General features: G+C 24.6%; 2 protein-coding genes across 2 annotated transcripts; one reads left to right on the forward strand and one right to left on the reverse strand.

The window, feature by feature from the left end:
• Positions 1-203: 203 nt before the first annotated feature.
• Positions 204-3,505, reverse strand: LOC113552965 (28S ribosomal protein S5, mitochondrial). Its single transcript, XM_026956032.1, has 7 exons — positions 3,288-3,505; positions 2,897-3,019; positions 2,624-2,749; positions 1,863-2,090; positions 1,355-1,785; positions 473-730; positions 204-400 (listed from the first exon to the last, which is right to left on the reverse strand). The coding sequence occupies exons 1-7, from the start codon at positions 3,358-3,360 to the stop codon at positions 275-277; spliced, it is 1,365 nt and encodes a 454-aa protein (XP_026811833.1). The 5' UTR covers positions 3,361-3,505; the 3' UTR covers positions 204-274.
• Positions 3,506-7,894: 4,389 nt separating this feature from the next.
• LOC113551752 (polycomb protein suz12-B) lies at positions 7,895-14,090 on the forward strand. The gene is made up of 11 exons (XM_026954203.1): positions 7,895-8,176; positions 9,181-9,227; positions 10,098-10,278; positions 10,355-10,443; positions 10,507-10,684; positions 11,306-11,508; positions 11,587-11,722; positions 11,785-12,014; positions 12,072-12,355; positions 12,827-13,012; positions 13,107-14,090. Exons 1-11 carry the CDS (start codon positions 8,086-8,088, stop codon positions 13,825-13,827), a joined length of 2,346 nt encoding a protein of 781 aa, XP_026810004.1. The 5' UTR covers positions 7,895-8,085; the 3' UTR covers positions 13,828-14,090.
• Positions 14,091-17,413: the final 3,323 nt, after the last annotated feature.

A 17,413-nucleotide genomic window follows, 5' to 3' on the forward strand; every position in this document is an offset into this window, starting at 1 on the left:
TACTTTATTTTGTTATAACATTTTAAGGATAAAAAATTAAAAAATAATTTGTATTTATATTTTATATTATTTGTGAAATATAATATTATATGGTAGATCACATTTTGCATAAATGCCAAATAACAAATGAAAAAAATGTATGATATTCATTTGTTATAAATTAAATATTAATCAGTGTAGATTAAAAAAATTGTAAATAAACGTATGCAAAACATTTGAATAATTTTAATTTACAAATTATTATAAGTATTTTATTAATCAAACTATAAATTCCTCATTGATTTTCATCTTCGTTAACTTCTTTTACAAATGATTTCTTCTGAACTGGTCTACACTCTGGATATTTATCAGTCAAAAAACTTCTTATTTCTCCATACTCGGCTAGTAAGTTATACTTTGCCTAATAATAAAATTGATAAAATAAAAACAGAATTATTATAAATAAAAAAAAAAATTATATTTTCAACTATACCTTATCCATATTTCTAACAGTTTCAATCTTTTTCTCTTTAATATACCAATGAGTCTTTTTGGTATAAAATGGTAAAGATTTCTTCTTTCGCAGCCTTACTTTATTATCCATAACATACTGCAAAAAATCAGGAGCTTCTTTAGGATCTGTTTTAACAGGTCCTTTTGGAGATGCTACAATTACTGGTAAATAATCATTTTCCTTTCTAAATTCTACAAGATGATAATTTGTTTCATCAGCCAATTGTTGATGAGTTTTCTGTAAATAATGAATAATATTTTAGGATTAAATTTAATTAATTTTGCTAAACAAATTTTAAGTCAAGAGTTCGATTTATATGTATTCAAGAATCCAAAACATTAAAATATGTTAAGCAATTTTAACACTATATAAATTTCAATGTAAATAATGTATACTAAATAGTAAATACTAATTATAAAAATACGAAATTTTTCAAAGTGATTTGAGAGTAATTTTTGAACTGACTATTGATTGAGCCATTTTTATTTTTAAAAATATAGAAATAATTATAAAATTGATGGAATTATAAAAATTGTGTGCTATTTAGATGTAGGTTAAAATTGTCACAAATAGTATGATATAAAATTAAACAATATTATACTGATGTGTTACATAAAAATCAATTATTTTATTTTATGCTCTTATTGCATGTATAAAAATATGGAAAAATAGCGAATAACACAAAACATACTTAAAATAAAATATATAGAAATATATTTATAAAATTATAATAATTGTTATTATTATATTTAATTTGTTATATCGGGAATTTTTTTTCAAATGTTTAACATTAAGTTGGTAAATTTTATTTAATATAAAATATGTATTTGCATACAAATCTGAAACATAAATATAACTAACCTGTTTTAATAAGCCCAAAAAAAATGCTTTAACTATATTTTGTAAATTGGTAGAACCTTCCACTTTAGCATACAGGTCTTTAATACCAATAATTTCACAAATTGTTTTTATAGCACGATGGCAAATTAGTCCATGACCTTCAGGTCTTTTTTCCACAAATATTCTAGTGTTACAGAATTGTGTAAAAAAATCATGATAAACGGTATGATTATTATACCGTTCAATATACATTAACTTTTGTCCTGCCCTATTTTTAGCACGTCTTAGTGCAGCTTTTGAATCGGCTGCTTTGCCTAAAGCAAAACCAGCTAAACCATTTTTATTACCGGTTACAGTAACAACACTTATTCTTCTATAACGACCAGCATTAGCTTTCATACAAAATACAGTTTTGAATTCTAACACTTTAGTATCAAAACCATCAAAGTTATCTGTTAACAAATAATAATAAAATTATTAGATGCTAGAGAAAAATTATTTTAAGCTTAACAATTATAATACTACAAACATTCATTTATAGAATCTGGTGGTCCTATACTGCGTCCAGGCATTTTGGAACCAGACCAACCTCGTTCAGTTGGTGACAACCTTAACATTTTAAATGTACCCATTGAATCTCTAAGCTTAATAAGACGAGCTTGTCTTTCAGGATCTGGAGGTAATTTAGTTCTTTTTATTAAATCTCGCCCTTTAATTATAGGAGCATTGAGTCCGGGCCATATAATATTGTCAACACCTATTATTAAAAAACAATAAAATATTTTTATTTAACACAAGTGACATTCTAGATTTTAAATTTTATAATCATTAAATAAGATATTCTATCTCATATAAGAATTAAATTCAGGTGGCTGACTACTGCACACAATGGCTATGGATAGAATCTATCTAATCTGTCAATCCATTAATGGGTATGGTTAATGGGTGACAAGTGCTCCACTCTCAGGAGACTTACTTGATTATGCCAATAACCAGTTTGCATACTTTGCTAAAATTGATAATAAAATGATTATTTTGATACAAACAATTGTCAGAAACAAAAGCCGAAAATTGGTTACTATATTAGGTTACTTTAATGAGACAGAGTAGATTGAGTAATATAGTTACTGACCATTGGTGAACTCTAAACATAGTTTATTAGATAAACCCAAAAAAATTAAAACTTTATTAATCAGTTATTTTCAGTTATTATTATTTTGCCAAGTTTAAGAACATATTAATATTATTAACATAATTTAATAATTCAGATGAAAAACAATAGAGACATACCAACACCAATGACTTGTCCTCTATTAAGATTTTTTGCTCTTCTTTTACCAGCACCTTTACCACGACCTCGTTTTTTACCAGCATTACTAACACTTGTGACACTTTTCCAAATGTGTTCAGCCGTATCTAAAAATAAAATGTATTGACAAATTATAAACTGATCAGAGAACTCGATTTTTTTAAATTTAGTGTTAAGACATACACATATTAGAGTATTAAATATAATATAATAAATAATTACCTGTTAAGAAAAAAATAATTAATGACACTTACGTTTTTTAAAAAAACTTTCATAACGCACTTGCTGAACACATACAGACTGAAATTGTAATACTCTAGTCTGAGGCACAATTAAAGTTCTATAGCATCTAGTATAATCTTTCAAAATGTCAGGGCCTAAAATGTAATATAATATGTATAGTTTAACTTTTATAATATATATAATATATTGCATACAAGTAGGTATATTAATAAGTAAATCTTTCATATTTTTTATTTTTTTTTTTTGTGGTATTGAGGACCGAGGGAAGGGGACTGCTGTTGGAATAACTTTCCCTACGGCCCAAATATTTCATATTTAACAGACATAAATACAAGATAAAATTATAATAAATATTGCACACGATATCTAATAGTTAATAAATTATATTTAAAATGTACTTACATTTGGTAGAAACCACATTTTGGGCAATATTAATACTCTTCGGTGAGAGCAGTCGCTTCAGCATAGACATCATTATTTTTGTGTATTGTATGATATTATCATATCATAGTTTTTTAATTTAAAAATTATTAAAACTTAATCTTTAAAAATAAAAAATGGAAAATGTATGTTATAAATGATATTGTATTACCAAACCAGCCACCCAAGTTCAAATTAGTTGGAATAATATGAATGTTACGGAATAGATAAAATGATAACAAAAAAGACCGCTTATCAATAGTGTTATGATCTATCGTTGTGATAGATTTTATAACCATGGTTGTAATTTGTAAATTGATTAAATATTATTAAAGATAATTTTTTGAGGGATAAACATATATATTTTAGATGGCGGAGGGGTGTCAGGGTTTTAATAATAATAAATATATTATATTGCCCCCCCTAGATTTTTCCCAGTTACGCCACTAGGCTAGGGTATATATATCTATAATCCATAAATTCATCTTGAACGGCTATGGGCCTATATGAATATATCTATTCATGATGGTTAGTTTCATCACAAAATCAATTTATAACATACATAGGTACGTACAATTTTTATGTCCCCACAAATAATATTAAATTTGAATTCAATTATAAATTATTCTATACCTACGAAAAAACGATTCAGAGCTGCAGTGCCACGCAAGGATTATAGATTATACTCTAATTAATCTACACCTTGGGCGCCACGGTATGCATAGGCGCAAATAACGTTAGAGATTTGGGGGGCTGAAGCCCTAGCTATTGAATGAAGCATTGAAGCAGTTATACAGGTAATTAACACCTAAAAAATTGTTTAGTACATCATATAGATATATATATACTGCTTACTTAATTACAATATTGATAGAAAATAAAACTTACTAAACATTTTTTTTAAATGTGCTATTTCATCTAGTTATAATAGTTGTCAAAATTATATTTATAATATATAATATACATTATACATGTATACACCACATAACTTTTAGGAAAACGTATAATAGCCAAATGGTATATCAATATGAGCTGCAACAATAGACTCCGTAATAAGAATGCTTAATGCTTATTATTCTTAGTTCTTGGTAGGTATTATGGTTTATGGTTACAAGTCTACAATGTACAATAATAATAAAAATAATAGGTACCACGATAAATACAATTTGTTCATTTACGAATTACATAATCTTAAAAATACGAACACGAATTTTGCATCATAAACTATAATAATACTGATAAAGCTTAAAAAAAAATTTGGAAATGTTTAGGAGGGGCTTAGCCTCTATAGCCCCTCTCCCCTACTTGCGATTCGATTTGTCTGTCATATCGATCAGATAAGTATAATATAGTAATAATAATTACTAATTACACATATTATAAGGAGAATTGTTGATTGAAAAAATTGACTATTTGTTTTTTATTTATAAATTATTGACATTGTTTAACACATTTATAATTAGAAACACAATCATTTTTATTATAGAATTATTTTTCACGGTGTTATTTATTAGGCAAATCAGGCTGATTGACTGCAGTTTCTGCTCAGGCTCAGGATTGTTTTTCGTATTTATATATACTGCAGTAGTGAATACATAATAGTGACTCACTCGATACTTAATGTATAGCAGAGCACTAATCACTTATCTACATTTTTAATTAAATTATGAATCTATTCAAATTTTAATTTTTAGAATTTTTAAATATACTGACTCTTAAAGAAAAAACCATATTTTAAATTTTTTGAGATTTTTTTTTTACTACAATAGGAGTGCGTCCAGTATCAATACAAACTTCTGCTTTTTCAAATCAAACCCCCCCCCCTTTTTACTATAAATTATTTAGTTAATCATTATTTTAAAAACCTTGATGTAAGTACCTACCTAATTTAAAATTCCAACGAGTCGGCTGCTAGTTTCTCAGTTATTAAAATGTTTATACTATTTAACAGTCTAGTCTCTAAGAATAATGATCTCATTAAAAATTATTTTACAAAAATATAAAATATAATTATTGTAATATAATATTTAGTATTTATTAATTAATTATATTTGGACCAATTTTATAAATTATTAATGTTAATAAATTAATATTAGTTATTAAAATGTTCAAATTGTTGTAGCGTGTAGCCATCATATATCATCCAAACCTTTTATTATGGGTCTATATTAGCCTTATTAGGTACCAACGCAAAATTAAATTACACAACAACTATACTCATAAGAAATGTGATTTTGATGCGTCAACATTTTCGAAAAAAAAAAATAATCGTTAAATAATTTATAGTAGAAAAATGGGTTCTCTTCCATAAAAAATTCATCCTTAGGTAATACAAAACTTTTTAAAATTTAAATATATTTAAAAAAATTCCAAAAATCAGATTTTGGATATTTTCATTATTGAAAAAAAAAGGGGGTGATCGTGTACTCGGTAAATTGCCTTGTTTATAAGTGTTTTTTTGTTCAAGTACTTAAATATTTCTATTAATAATAAATTTTAATGAGTAGCATAAAAATACTTAAATACCTTCGTGGCATAATCGACATTCCTACAGCTACCTATTAGATAAAAAGAAATCCACGAACACCACTTCAATATAAACACCATTAAATGTAATACGATATTAATATATCATATCTATTAATAATATATGAGTACACAATGAACAGTGAACTATAAATTGAACTTTAATGTTGTATAGCATATTGAACGTTTAAATTATAAATTATAATTATGAAATGAAAAACGTAATATTTTAAAATTCTATCATAAATAACTACAGTTTGCAGTAAGTAGGTATTTATAAAGGTATAAAATATGTCTTTCAGATTTCTTGTAATCTTGTATATATTTAAACTAATCAAAACACTAAAAAAATATTACATTTTATTAATTTAAACATGAATCTATGAATTAAATGTTTTTATTTATTGGTTGGATACATTTTCGAAAATTCAAATGGTTATAATAATATATATATGAGTAGGTCTATGACATATTAAATTATTATATATTTATATATGTATTCTTGTATAGATACCACTCTACATTTTTCGATTTTTTTTTCAATACAATATACATTTTTAAAAGATAGTAAATTTGATAACTTCTAAACAATATTATATAGTTGAAAAATTTAGTTTTAGGTATATAGTACTAGTACTATATGATGTCTATTTCCAAAGGTGAACAAGTTAAAATGAAAATAATTCATTTGTAAGTTAAGTAAACAAAGTGACAAGGATATGTCAATGCAATATAATTTTCTCTCAGACTAATGCGCACATAGACAACACATTCTCGTATTAGAGAATTATATTATTTAATATATATATTTTGAGCAGACGTGGATCCAGAGGGGCAAGGGGCCATGCCCCTCCCCCGTAATTTTAATTCGAATCCGCGCTTAATTTTGAGAATCTGCCGTTATAATATAACATATTTTACATATTGTATATGACATATGTACCATGTAGTAATAATAAAAAAAATGATAATAAATTAAAAATTAGTTATACCTATAATTGTGTACTTGTATGCATAAGGAAAGTAGAAAAATGTTTAAGCCCCCCTCAAAAAAAAATCATAGAACACAAAGAATACTGTATACATGTGTTATTGTGTTTGATATCAATGGTTGGAAAGTCCAACCCATCTGTTTTCATCGGCACGTGTGTCATGCCGGCACGTCAACCATTGCCCATTGGTACTATCATTGTTCTATGGTACCATAGACCTATTAACTTGTTAATTGATCAATAATCATGTTAGATATTGATATAGATCTTAGTCCATGATTGGTTTTGATACCACGAACTAAGATAAACTAACATAACTAATATCTTAGTTCGTGGTCTGTAGTAAATAATATGAAAAAATATGACAGACGATAAATGAAAAATCACGAGATAATCTAATGTATAGATAGTTGATATCGTGCAACTCTTATGAATCCTATAGTTGTAGTACTATCTTAGTCCGTGGTTGTAGTATAGTAAATACATTTTGGGACTAATATTAGAGAATTGAACTTTGACTTTAGAACACATTATTTTTATCCACTGTTTAGATAATAGATAGTAATTAGTATTTGGTATTTTCAATTTTGGTATTTTTAGATGTCTATGATCATAACTCAAAAGTAGATTCATATTTCATACTATTTTTAATTTTTATAAACAATATATTATATGTTGTTATCGAAGTTTGAACACCAACGGAATTAACAATCATTATTTAATATTTTGACAAAAAGTGTGACCAACCTTTTTTGTTTGCAAATCATAATTTAATGAATCAACCATTATGAGTTAAAATTAATTGTTTACACAAGTCAGAATTTGTAAATACAAAAACTATGGTATTCTAGTGTTGTAGTATGCTCTATTATAGTATTATGTTCTGCTCCTCTACTCATTTGTCAACAAAACTCATGCATTGTTTTGTTTTTGTTTTTACATTTATGATCTATTTAAATGAATGTACAGGGTACATTGTTGTACGTAATGTGGTCACACTGCGATGCTCGTTATCGGTCGTTGTCCCCCGGAACGGCTGTAGACTCCCGTTGCCTTCGCCTCGCCCTTTGCCAATGGATCGCTTCCATTGTTTACCCTCCTCACTTTTTAGATTTACGTATATTTTTTTTTAGTTTTAGTTTCAGTTTTTTTTTATTTTACTATTACACAATTTATAATTTTGTTTATCGATTTAAAATTAACACTATTTAATTTTTGTATTCCATACCTTTTATTTTAGTAAGTTTACCGGTTTTTTTAGAATGGCTCCGAAAAAGAGAGAAAAAGAAATAGACAAAAACCGAATGGATCACGCACAAGCTGATCATGAACTTTTCCTACAAGCATTCGAAAGTAAGTTTGAGTTCGTTGTATTAGGTGCCTACCAATTTATGTTTTTAAATTATAATTGTTGTTGAACTTATTAAATGCTAATATGTATATGTTGTTTGAATTTTGATTAACTAAAATTAAAGTATTTATAAATTCAAACAAATTAAATTAGTACGTATTTTAATTTTAATATTTGTTCTAAATTGATATCTTCTCATAGATTTAGTATCAATAACTAATATTAAATTATAAAAACATTAAATATTTTATCTTTAGGTAGAACATATTATTAAATTTATTATTATTTATAATATAAATATACTTAAATTATTTAAATTTACGATTTTTTAATTTAATTTTTTTTAAATAAAGGTGGATTGATGGGTTAAAATAATTTTTTAATTTTTAGTCAACTAGCTTACTATTCTATCAGTATCCTTTTAAAAATCAATTGTATGCAAATATTAAATGTAAATTAAGACAGTTTTTTTATCAATCAAGTTTAGTAATTGTTTAAGCGTTGATATACTTATTGTTAAATGTACCTAAGTAAAAAATATTTTTAAGCTGGTACTTAATATTTTTTTACTTTATAATTTTACTATATTTTGTGTTGGGATATTTTATAAGAAAACTTATGTTATTCTTGCTTTATCTATTATGCCTATATTCAGAAGCGCAACCAGGATTTTTTTAATAGGGGTGTCCGCCAGTAATATATACAGTAGTTTCCCAATACATTTCCAAATTTATTAGTATACTATGGACTTAAGTTACGGTTAGGGGGTGTTCAGACACCCAAAACATCCTTCTTGGTTGTGCCACTGCCTTTATTTAATTAGGTTGAACATTTTTTTCTTAAACTTTAAGCTATACATTATATAAGTTATATATTTTTATATCAGATTACAATTTTTACTTAAATTTTATCATAAGTATTTTTCTCTTCCTGATTATGTATACATTTATGTATTAAAGTCTTAGGTATATGTTTATATTATAATTTATGAAAATTATTTTTTCAGAACCTACCCAGATTTACAAATATTTAAGGAATCGTAGTTTGTTTTCGGTAAGTTAATAAATATTATTAAATTTATATTGTGATATTAACATTGAATGTATTAGGTAATACATAATTATTTTATTTTCATTTAGTTTCAGTACCTAGTTAGTATATTATATTATTTAACCTATGACATTAAAAATTTACATTTTGTAATGTAAAGGAAATAATATTAATTATTAGAATGTACCTATTATATATTAATATTATAAATTTATAAACAATTAGTAACAATTTTTATTTAATATTTTTTTTAGTTATCTATGTGTTATAATAAACAAATATTTATTTTTATTATTTACATAAAAATATTGTCCACTGATTGTAGATGTTGCTATATTTTTTTATCAAATTAATATGTTAAGAAAAAAGTAATGGTTTATATTTGTTTGTACTTCAACTCATACTGTATTTATTAGATATATTATCTATTTCATTATTTGGAGTATATTTTCTTTATTTCTGGAGTGGGCAGATTTTAGTTGAACTTTTTTAGAAATAATACTACCTTTGTAATTTGTTAACTTAAAATACTTAAGAATAAATTATTCTAACTCCCTCTTATAAGTGATTAAATATTACTAAGTAATATTAATTAAATGTTGTGTATACTATATTAAAATTAATTTGTTACCTACACCACAGTTGTGTCAATATTCAATAGGTAAGAACAATATATTTATGAGTTGTTTCTTAATATAAAATAGGATAAAAATATCCTTGAACTGTTTAATGACTTATACTATTTGTATTACCAATAGGCAATAATAATATATTAATACATATAAACATAAATTAATTTATTACCTGTATATTCTGATTATAGATTGATGTTGTGTAATATGTTATATTTGATTTTTTCATGACTTGTTTTAGCCATTATTTTTAGTCAGAACTTTAAGCTACATGAGAGCTAATCGTCCAAAACCTAAGCGTCCAAAAAAGAAATTAGACATTGATTCATTATTAAGTAATGTAGAAAATCAAGTTTATGAAAAGAAAACATTTAACAAACGATATTTGACAATAAGTTATATTGGATATTTTGATGATAAAAGTAATTTTATTATACTCCTTTTATATTCTATTGTTATTATAATAGTACTAATTAAAATATTTTATAAATTTTACAGTGAATAATGCGAATGGACCTGTTAAAGTTGAAACTACACTCGTGAAAATATGTCACAAAAAACGGAAAGATGTTTGCCCATATACAATGGTAGGATATACATTTTTTAAATTAACATTAATTATTTTGACAAATTAAATTTAATTATTTTAGGTATCTTTTGGTTTATCATCTGTTCCTGTCAACCCAACTTGTTCTCAATTAACATCACAATCACCAATAGTGTCTATTCCTGTCGAATCAGTTAATACACAAGGACATGTATCCAAATCACATCATTTATTAGTAAGGGTTATAAATGTGATTTCAAATTCAGATTCTGAAAACACTGGTAGGTTAAATAGCAATTTGACTTATTTTAGTAGATTTTAATAAATAGTAGTAATTTATTTTTAACCTAAATAAATAAAAATAATTTAAACAATTACAAATTTTAAAATATTGATTACAATTGTTTTAAATATTGAAACATTTTCATTTGTAATAATTTATCTAATTAAAAACTCATTTGATAGACACTAATCAAATATTTTAAAATTTACTATTGAGTTGTAAATTATATTGAATTTTAATATAATTTTTATTTTATAAAATTAAAACACATTTATGGAACTATATGAAAGAAATCACAAAAATAATTAGCTTGTTTAAACCTTGATTTCTTTTAGGACAATAACTTTTATATTATGGATCAAATATTAATTTTTTATAATAAAATATACATTTGAGTTGTATAATATAAATATTACCAGTATCCTATTCCAATAATTTAAACGTCTTGATGCACTAAGAAAAAAAAACGCTAGTTTTAGTTAAATTTATCATAATTTATTCTTCATATTATTATTATTAAACCATAAAATCAAAATTGTATTGATTATTTTATTTATTATTTTATAATATGTATTTCAATTGTAATTATTTTATATTAAAAATTACATCCTATTTTCAGAGCCGAGTCAAAAAAAAAGAAGAATGAGTATTAAAGAGGGTAATGGTATAGTTAAAAAAGAAATTGGTGCAAATTTAATTATACACGACAAACAAAATCGATGCTTGCTTAAAGATGGAGATTATGATTGTCTTATAGAAGAAATCAGTGGTGAAAGTCCTAATTTAACTACAGGAAAATCGTGTTCATGGGAACGTCTCAAAGTATATATACATTAATCTTATTATCATTTTAACTTTTTTTAACTTTTATTTTATTCATAATGTTTCTTATAATTATAGGAAGTGAGAGCTGGACCACAATTTAGTGCATTTGAAAGCCGTAAAAAGATCAAGCTTCGTTTAAAGTGGTCAACAGAGCCTAATAGTACTACTGTTGTATATCCTCTTGTTGATAATAAAGAAAATAATTGGCCAAGTATTAAATAATTATATGCATGTTGTTAAAACTTATTTCTAATGTAGTTTATATTCTTTTAGCATCAAATTCTAGAAGAAGTAGCAGTGTTCAAAATGCAAATGGTTCTCTGGATTCATCGTCTAATAAGTTGAAAATAGTATACCAATTCTTGTACAATAATAATAGCCGTCAACAGACTGAAGCCAGTGAAGATTTACATTGTCCATGGTGTACATTGGATTGTTTTACATTATATGCATTACTTAAGCATTTGAAGTTATGTCATGCCCGGTTTACATTTTCTTATGTTGTAAGTTGCATTATACAGCTTTTTTAACTGGATTTACATTAAATTTAAAATTTACAGCCAACAGGATCTGGTGCACGAATTGATGTTGCTATAAATGAACACTATGATGGTTGTTATATTGGTAGTCCACAAGATTTAATTGCACAACCACAACGGGACGAATCAAAGAATGTTGGTTATCGTATAACTAGAGTTGGTCCTGTTAGACGTACAGTTGTATCAAAAATAGTAGTTTGTCACCCAAAAAGACTAAGGCGTGCTTCTTTATCTGAGTTTTTACATGAACTAGAAGATACTGATGGATATGATGGCCAAAGACCATATGTTACTGGACATAATAGGTAAAAATAGATGTTCCTAAGTTAAGTTAAGATACAACAATTTTTTTGTTGAGCGATAGTTAAACTATATCTATTCTCAATCAAGTCAACCATCTATTCGCCTTCTGTGTAATAAACCTATTCATAAAAATGACTGTTACCGAGTATAGTTCTTAACTTTAAATAGCTTTTAAATGGTTACATTTAACAGTTTTAAGTGCCATGTAATAACCATACTAAACATTCTATACTTCTATAAGTACCGACACCAATATTAAACCTGTTATTATGTTAGTCAATCCTTATAGCGTATGTACCAATGCAATCTATTTTTAATGTGTATTTTTAAAATAAATTTAAAAAACAAAATGTTAAGTTTAAAATAACTAAAGACAACACCAAATATTTTTAAATAGTTTGCATCATTTTAAAACTATTTTAATTTATTATTCATAATGGCTAATTGTATAAAATAACAAATATAACTTTCAGATTATATCATCATACATCAACATGTCTTCCTATTTATCCACGAGAAATGGATGTAGATAGTGAAGATGAAAGTGATCCTATATGGTTGAGGAAAAAGACTGCAATGATGATTGACGAATTTACCGATGTTAATGATGGCGAAAAAGAACTAATGAAGATGTGGAACCTTCATGTTATGAGAGAAGGGTATGGGTGAATACAAACAATATATTTAGTTGTATTTGTATTTACATTTCCATTTAATAATAAAAAATTAATCTAATTAAAAATTTACTTTCAGTTTTGTTGGTGATTGTCAAATATCGTTAGCTTTAAGCATGTTTGTTGAATCTAAGGGCAGATATATACTTAGAAAAAACCTATATAGAAATTTTATGTTACATCTGTGCAACTTGTGTGACTTACGTCTTATAAGTCCAGTGACCTTCTATACAACCATACAAAAATTACAAGATATTTTAGCAGTTGATTCAGAAGCTAGCAATGTATTATATGAATCTTTTGAAGCACAGCGAAAATATTGGCGTGAAGAAGGTGCTAAAAAGGCAGAAGATCGTACTGAAATTAGGTGTTTGGTACAAAGTCCATTGCAGTCAGACATTGGTACTAGACGTAAACCTGCTGGATCATTTTACCCATTAAAACTTCAAGATAAATTAAAAGGAAAAGTAATTAAACAACAAAATGGCCGTAAAGGAGGAACTTCTACAAGACAAAATCCACCTGCTACCAAAAATGCAAATATAGTTGAAGAAAAGAAACTTGATAAAAAAAGTGACAAAAAAGGAGGGTCTACAACTAGATCTCAATCTGCTGTGCGAACTGATAAGCCAGAAAAATCAGCAGAAAAACGTAATAGCACATCTTTAAATGGTGAAGATCATAAAATATCTGCAACTCTCACAGTGCGACGTAGGACTTTTCCTATATTGACTGACAAGAAAAAACCAGTTCCTGAAAAATTGCCAACAAATGTGTCTGAATCTATAAGGCGAAAGTAAATAGGTAATTATTGTTGTGATAATTTTGAAAAAAATTGTTATAAAATTAATCAAATTTCCCAAAATGTCTAAAATGAGTTATTCACTATTGTAATACAAATGTAAGTTTAGATACAACTATAAAAAGTTCTTATTTTTGTGATTATATAGTTTGGTTTTATTATTTTTAATCTTTGTACAGTGGATAGAAAAATCTAAGGACTTGGTCTTATAATTAAGATTGTTAAATCATTTTCATACTAGTTACACCAAAAATGCTTTAAAATAATTGTTCCATAGAACAAAAAAAAACTTAAAATATGTTATTATTATTTAAAAATTATAACATCATATTATATAATTAAATAGAATTTTAAATGTTATTTACTATATTAGGAATAATATTTATTTATCATATAATTGTAATACTTCAGTTGGTATTCATATGTTTATATTATTGTTTTCCAATCAGTATAATCAAACAATGAATGCTAAATGAAATACTTTTTAATGATTTATAAATAATATGTATTATGATAATATTAAATATAAAGTATTGTCTCAATTTTTTTCCTCATTCAAGTACAATTTATATATCATTTTGAAGTTACCATGTAATACTGAATTATTTATTGTTCACAGTTTTGCATTTTTAATTTATTTTAAAAATATAATATATTGCATACTTGATTATGATCAATATTACCATAAAACAATGGGACTTTATGTACAATTAATAATAATCAAATACAAAATAACTAATTTTAATACATTTTTCATGGGGGAAGGGTAAATACAACATTTTCTTTAAACTGCTGTTTTATAAAAAATTTAATTTAATTGTAGCTACCAAAACAGGGTTATCGTTCCACTGTGCATTGATTAAATAATAAATATTCTTCATAATTGGAGTAATTTTTATTCATAAATAATAAATTATAACAATTGTAATACTAAATTATATACTATTAAAATTAAAATAGGCTCTTTAAAATTTGTATTTAATCTATTTATGAGTACAGTATTCTTTGGTTATGTGTTATAATGTGCAATATAGCATAACAGTATTTGCATACAATCACTCATTTAAAAACAATCTATAAAATATGATAGAGTTTCAATATCATAGAACTAGCACTAGCAATCTGGATAATGTGTACAATTACAGATTGTAGTTACTAGCTTTACAGTCTTACATAATTATGTATACTTACTTTTATTATTTTAAAGATTTTTTTTATCTATTAAGAGTGCAACTGTTAGATATGTTAATCCTAATAATAATTTACTAAACATTAGATATTAATTTAGATATTTTAAATTTTATATAATGGTTTAGTTATTTATATGATTTAAAATTATAAATATATCACTGAAGTAATTGGTTTTATATATAAACATATTTGAAAATAACTTGGTAGTTTTTTCTTCGTTAAGACATGTTGTCCTATATGAAGTTATTTATTACTTACACTAAATATAAATCACTTGTTGCATAAACTTTTTATTGTAATGATCGATGAGATAAATAACTAAGCCTACAAATATGTACACAAGTAGTTATAATATATATTATATACTTCACATTGGGTTTGAATTAAAAAAACATTACATTTTAGTTTTGGGTATGTTCACATAATATTTATACAGGGTTTTTTTTCATAAATTTATGCTTGTCTAATTATTTATTATTCTTTTATATTTCATCAATGTCTATAATTTAATTTGAAATAATTAATAATTATTTTTTTTTGTGAATTAAATATTTCTATTTATAGTAAATCATAACTTCAACCATTTTAATGTTAAATAAATACTTTATTTAAAAAAAAATAATTTTAATTTAAATAATATTGCACTTTAAACATGATTGATAAATGTAATGACATTAATTATCATTAGATCTTTAAGTTAGACTGAAGGTATTTTTTCAATTTAGAATAAAATAAAAAATTTAAAGCCAAGATAGTAGTGATATTGTTTAAAAAAAAATAGTTAAATATCTTTTTCTGTTGCCGATGAAATATAATTTTTGATTCTCATATTAAAAAATAATAAAACTTAACAATATTCTAATAAAAAAAACTATACATTTAAACAAAAAGATTATTCAAGCAATTAATTTATTATAAATTATAATTTATAATATATAAAATCTTTATTTTTATTTTAAAGTTTGGATTTATTTATTAAAACTAAATATTAAGAGTTCTCAATAAATTAATCGATTTATAATTAATAGTGAGTCAAAAATACTAGTAATTTGTTTTTTTTTTCACTGCCTTTAGTTCACTGCCTTAGTATCTAGATAATGGTAGGTATTTAATTATAATTTATATTATTTATTTATGGACCAAAAAAAAAATCAGTTAAAACCAACTTAAAAATATATATATTATTATGTTATAATATTTAATGTATATATTATTATATTATAAATTAAAGTAAATTAACTGTAATAGTATGTACAAATATAATATCAATATGTGATTTATATTATATTAAAAATATTGTGTCCATATTATGTGGCTTTTACATTATATTATGAAAATTAAATTGTTTAAAATATTGGTATGCACAATAGGACTGATTCAAAAAGTACTATGATTTGGTGGTAGTATGCAAATTATCTTTTATAATATATTTTATGCAAGTGCAGTTAAATCGATCAATTTTTCTTTGTATGATGCGATAAATTTATGTTCCATTTTTAAAACTATTATTAGTTTTTCATCCTAAAATAAGTTGTAACTTAATCTTATTGTTTACCTTCATGCCACCCTAAAGGAAATTGGTGACTAGAGACCTCTTTAAGTAATTGTAGAGAGAAAAAAATTATTACTTTATGATGAGTTCTGATTTTGAAGTAGTATCACTGGTCACTCTTTATACAAGCATAACATTATATCTATTTATTCTGTAACACGACTTTTACTTATTGTATTGTATGTATTGTTGTTTTAATGCAAAAAGTGATCAAGTTAAAATGATTGCACATTAGCAATTATATTGTGATGTAGTTATGAAAAAATTTACCAAGTGAAAAATAAAAAATTTAAATTATTTTGTCAGTCGGATCACTTTTTGCATCATGACGATGATATACAGATTGTTAAAATTACATTCATTTGAAATAAATAATAAAAAAAAAAAATTAAAAACTTTGTTTTGTGTTTTCTTTTTATAAAAATGTTTTTCTTTTACAAGATATTTAAGCATATTTTTTGTTTAATGATTATTTATGCAAAAAAAAAATATAGGGAAAATATTTTTTTTAGAGCATAAAATGTCATATTTTGACTTATAATACTAATATCTGAACCCTCAACTATTTGTAGGTTAAGTAGATGGACAAAAATACTTATTTAGGATATATTATCCTACTAACACACTTTTCATCACTTGTAAAGTAATGAAGTGCACATTTTTATATTACTTTATTTAGTTATTGTATTATACCTTTGTATGATTGATTGTAAATATATGTATAAATATACTATATTATATAATTAAACAATCAGTATATTAAATGTATATTGGACAATAGCCCGTTCATTTTAAAATAAAATATTTATGTACCCATACAAAGTTTTTCATCAGTTATTGG

The sequence above is a fragment of the Rhopalosiphum maidis genome, chromosome 2 (assembly GCF_003676215.2).
Source record: "Rhopalosiphum maidis isolate BTI-1 chromosome 2, ASM367621v3, whole genome shotgun sequence".
Classification (NCBI taxonomy): domain Eukaryota; kingdom Metazoa; phylum Arthropoda; class Insecta; order Hemiptera; family Aphididae; genus Rhopalosiphum; species Rhopalosiphum maidis.

What these genes read in the sequence shown, in the direction of transcription:
- LOC113552965 (XM_026956032.1), bottom strand. Translation starts at nt 3,360, where the DNA reads ATGATGTCTATGCTGAAGCGACTGCTCTCACCGAAGAGTATTAATATT. An exon ending in AGGACAAGTCATTGGTGTTG is followed by an intron (nt 2,091 to 2,623) that starts GTATGTCTCTAT and finishes TTTTAATAATAG; the next exon opens with GTGTTGACAATATTATATGG. An exon ending in ACCAGATTCTATAAATGAAT is followed by an intron (nt 1,786 to 1,862) that starts GTTTGTAGTATT and finishes ATTTGTTAACAG; the next exon opens with ATAACTTTGATGGTTTTGAT.
- LOC113551752 (XM_026954203.1), top strand. Translation starts at nt 8,086, where the DNA reads ATGGCTCCGAAAAAGAGAGAAAAAGAAATAGACAAAAACCGAATGGAT. An exon ending in GGAATCGTAGTTTGTTTTCG is followed by an intron (nt 9,228 to 10,097) that starts GTAAGTTAATAA and finishes GACTTGTTTTAG; the next exon opens with CCATTATTTTTAGTCAGAAC. An exon ending in TATGTTACTGGACATAATAG is followed by an intron (nt 12,356 to 12,826) that starts GTAAAAATAGAT and finishes TATAACTTTCAG; the next exon opens with ATTATATCATCATACATCAA.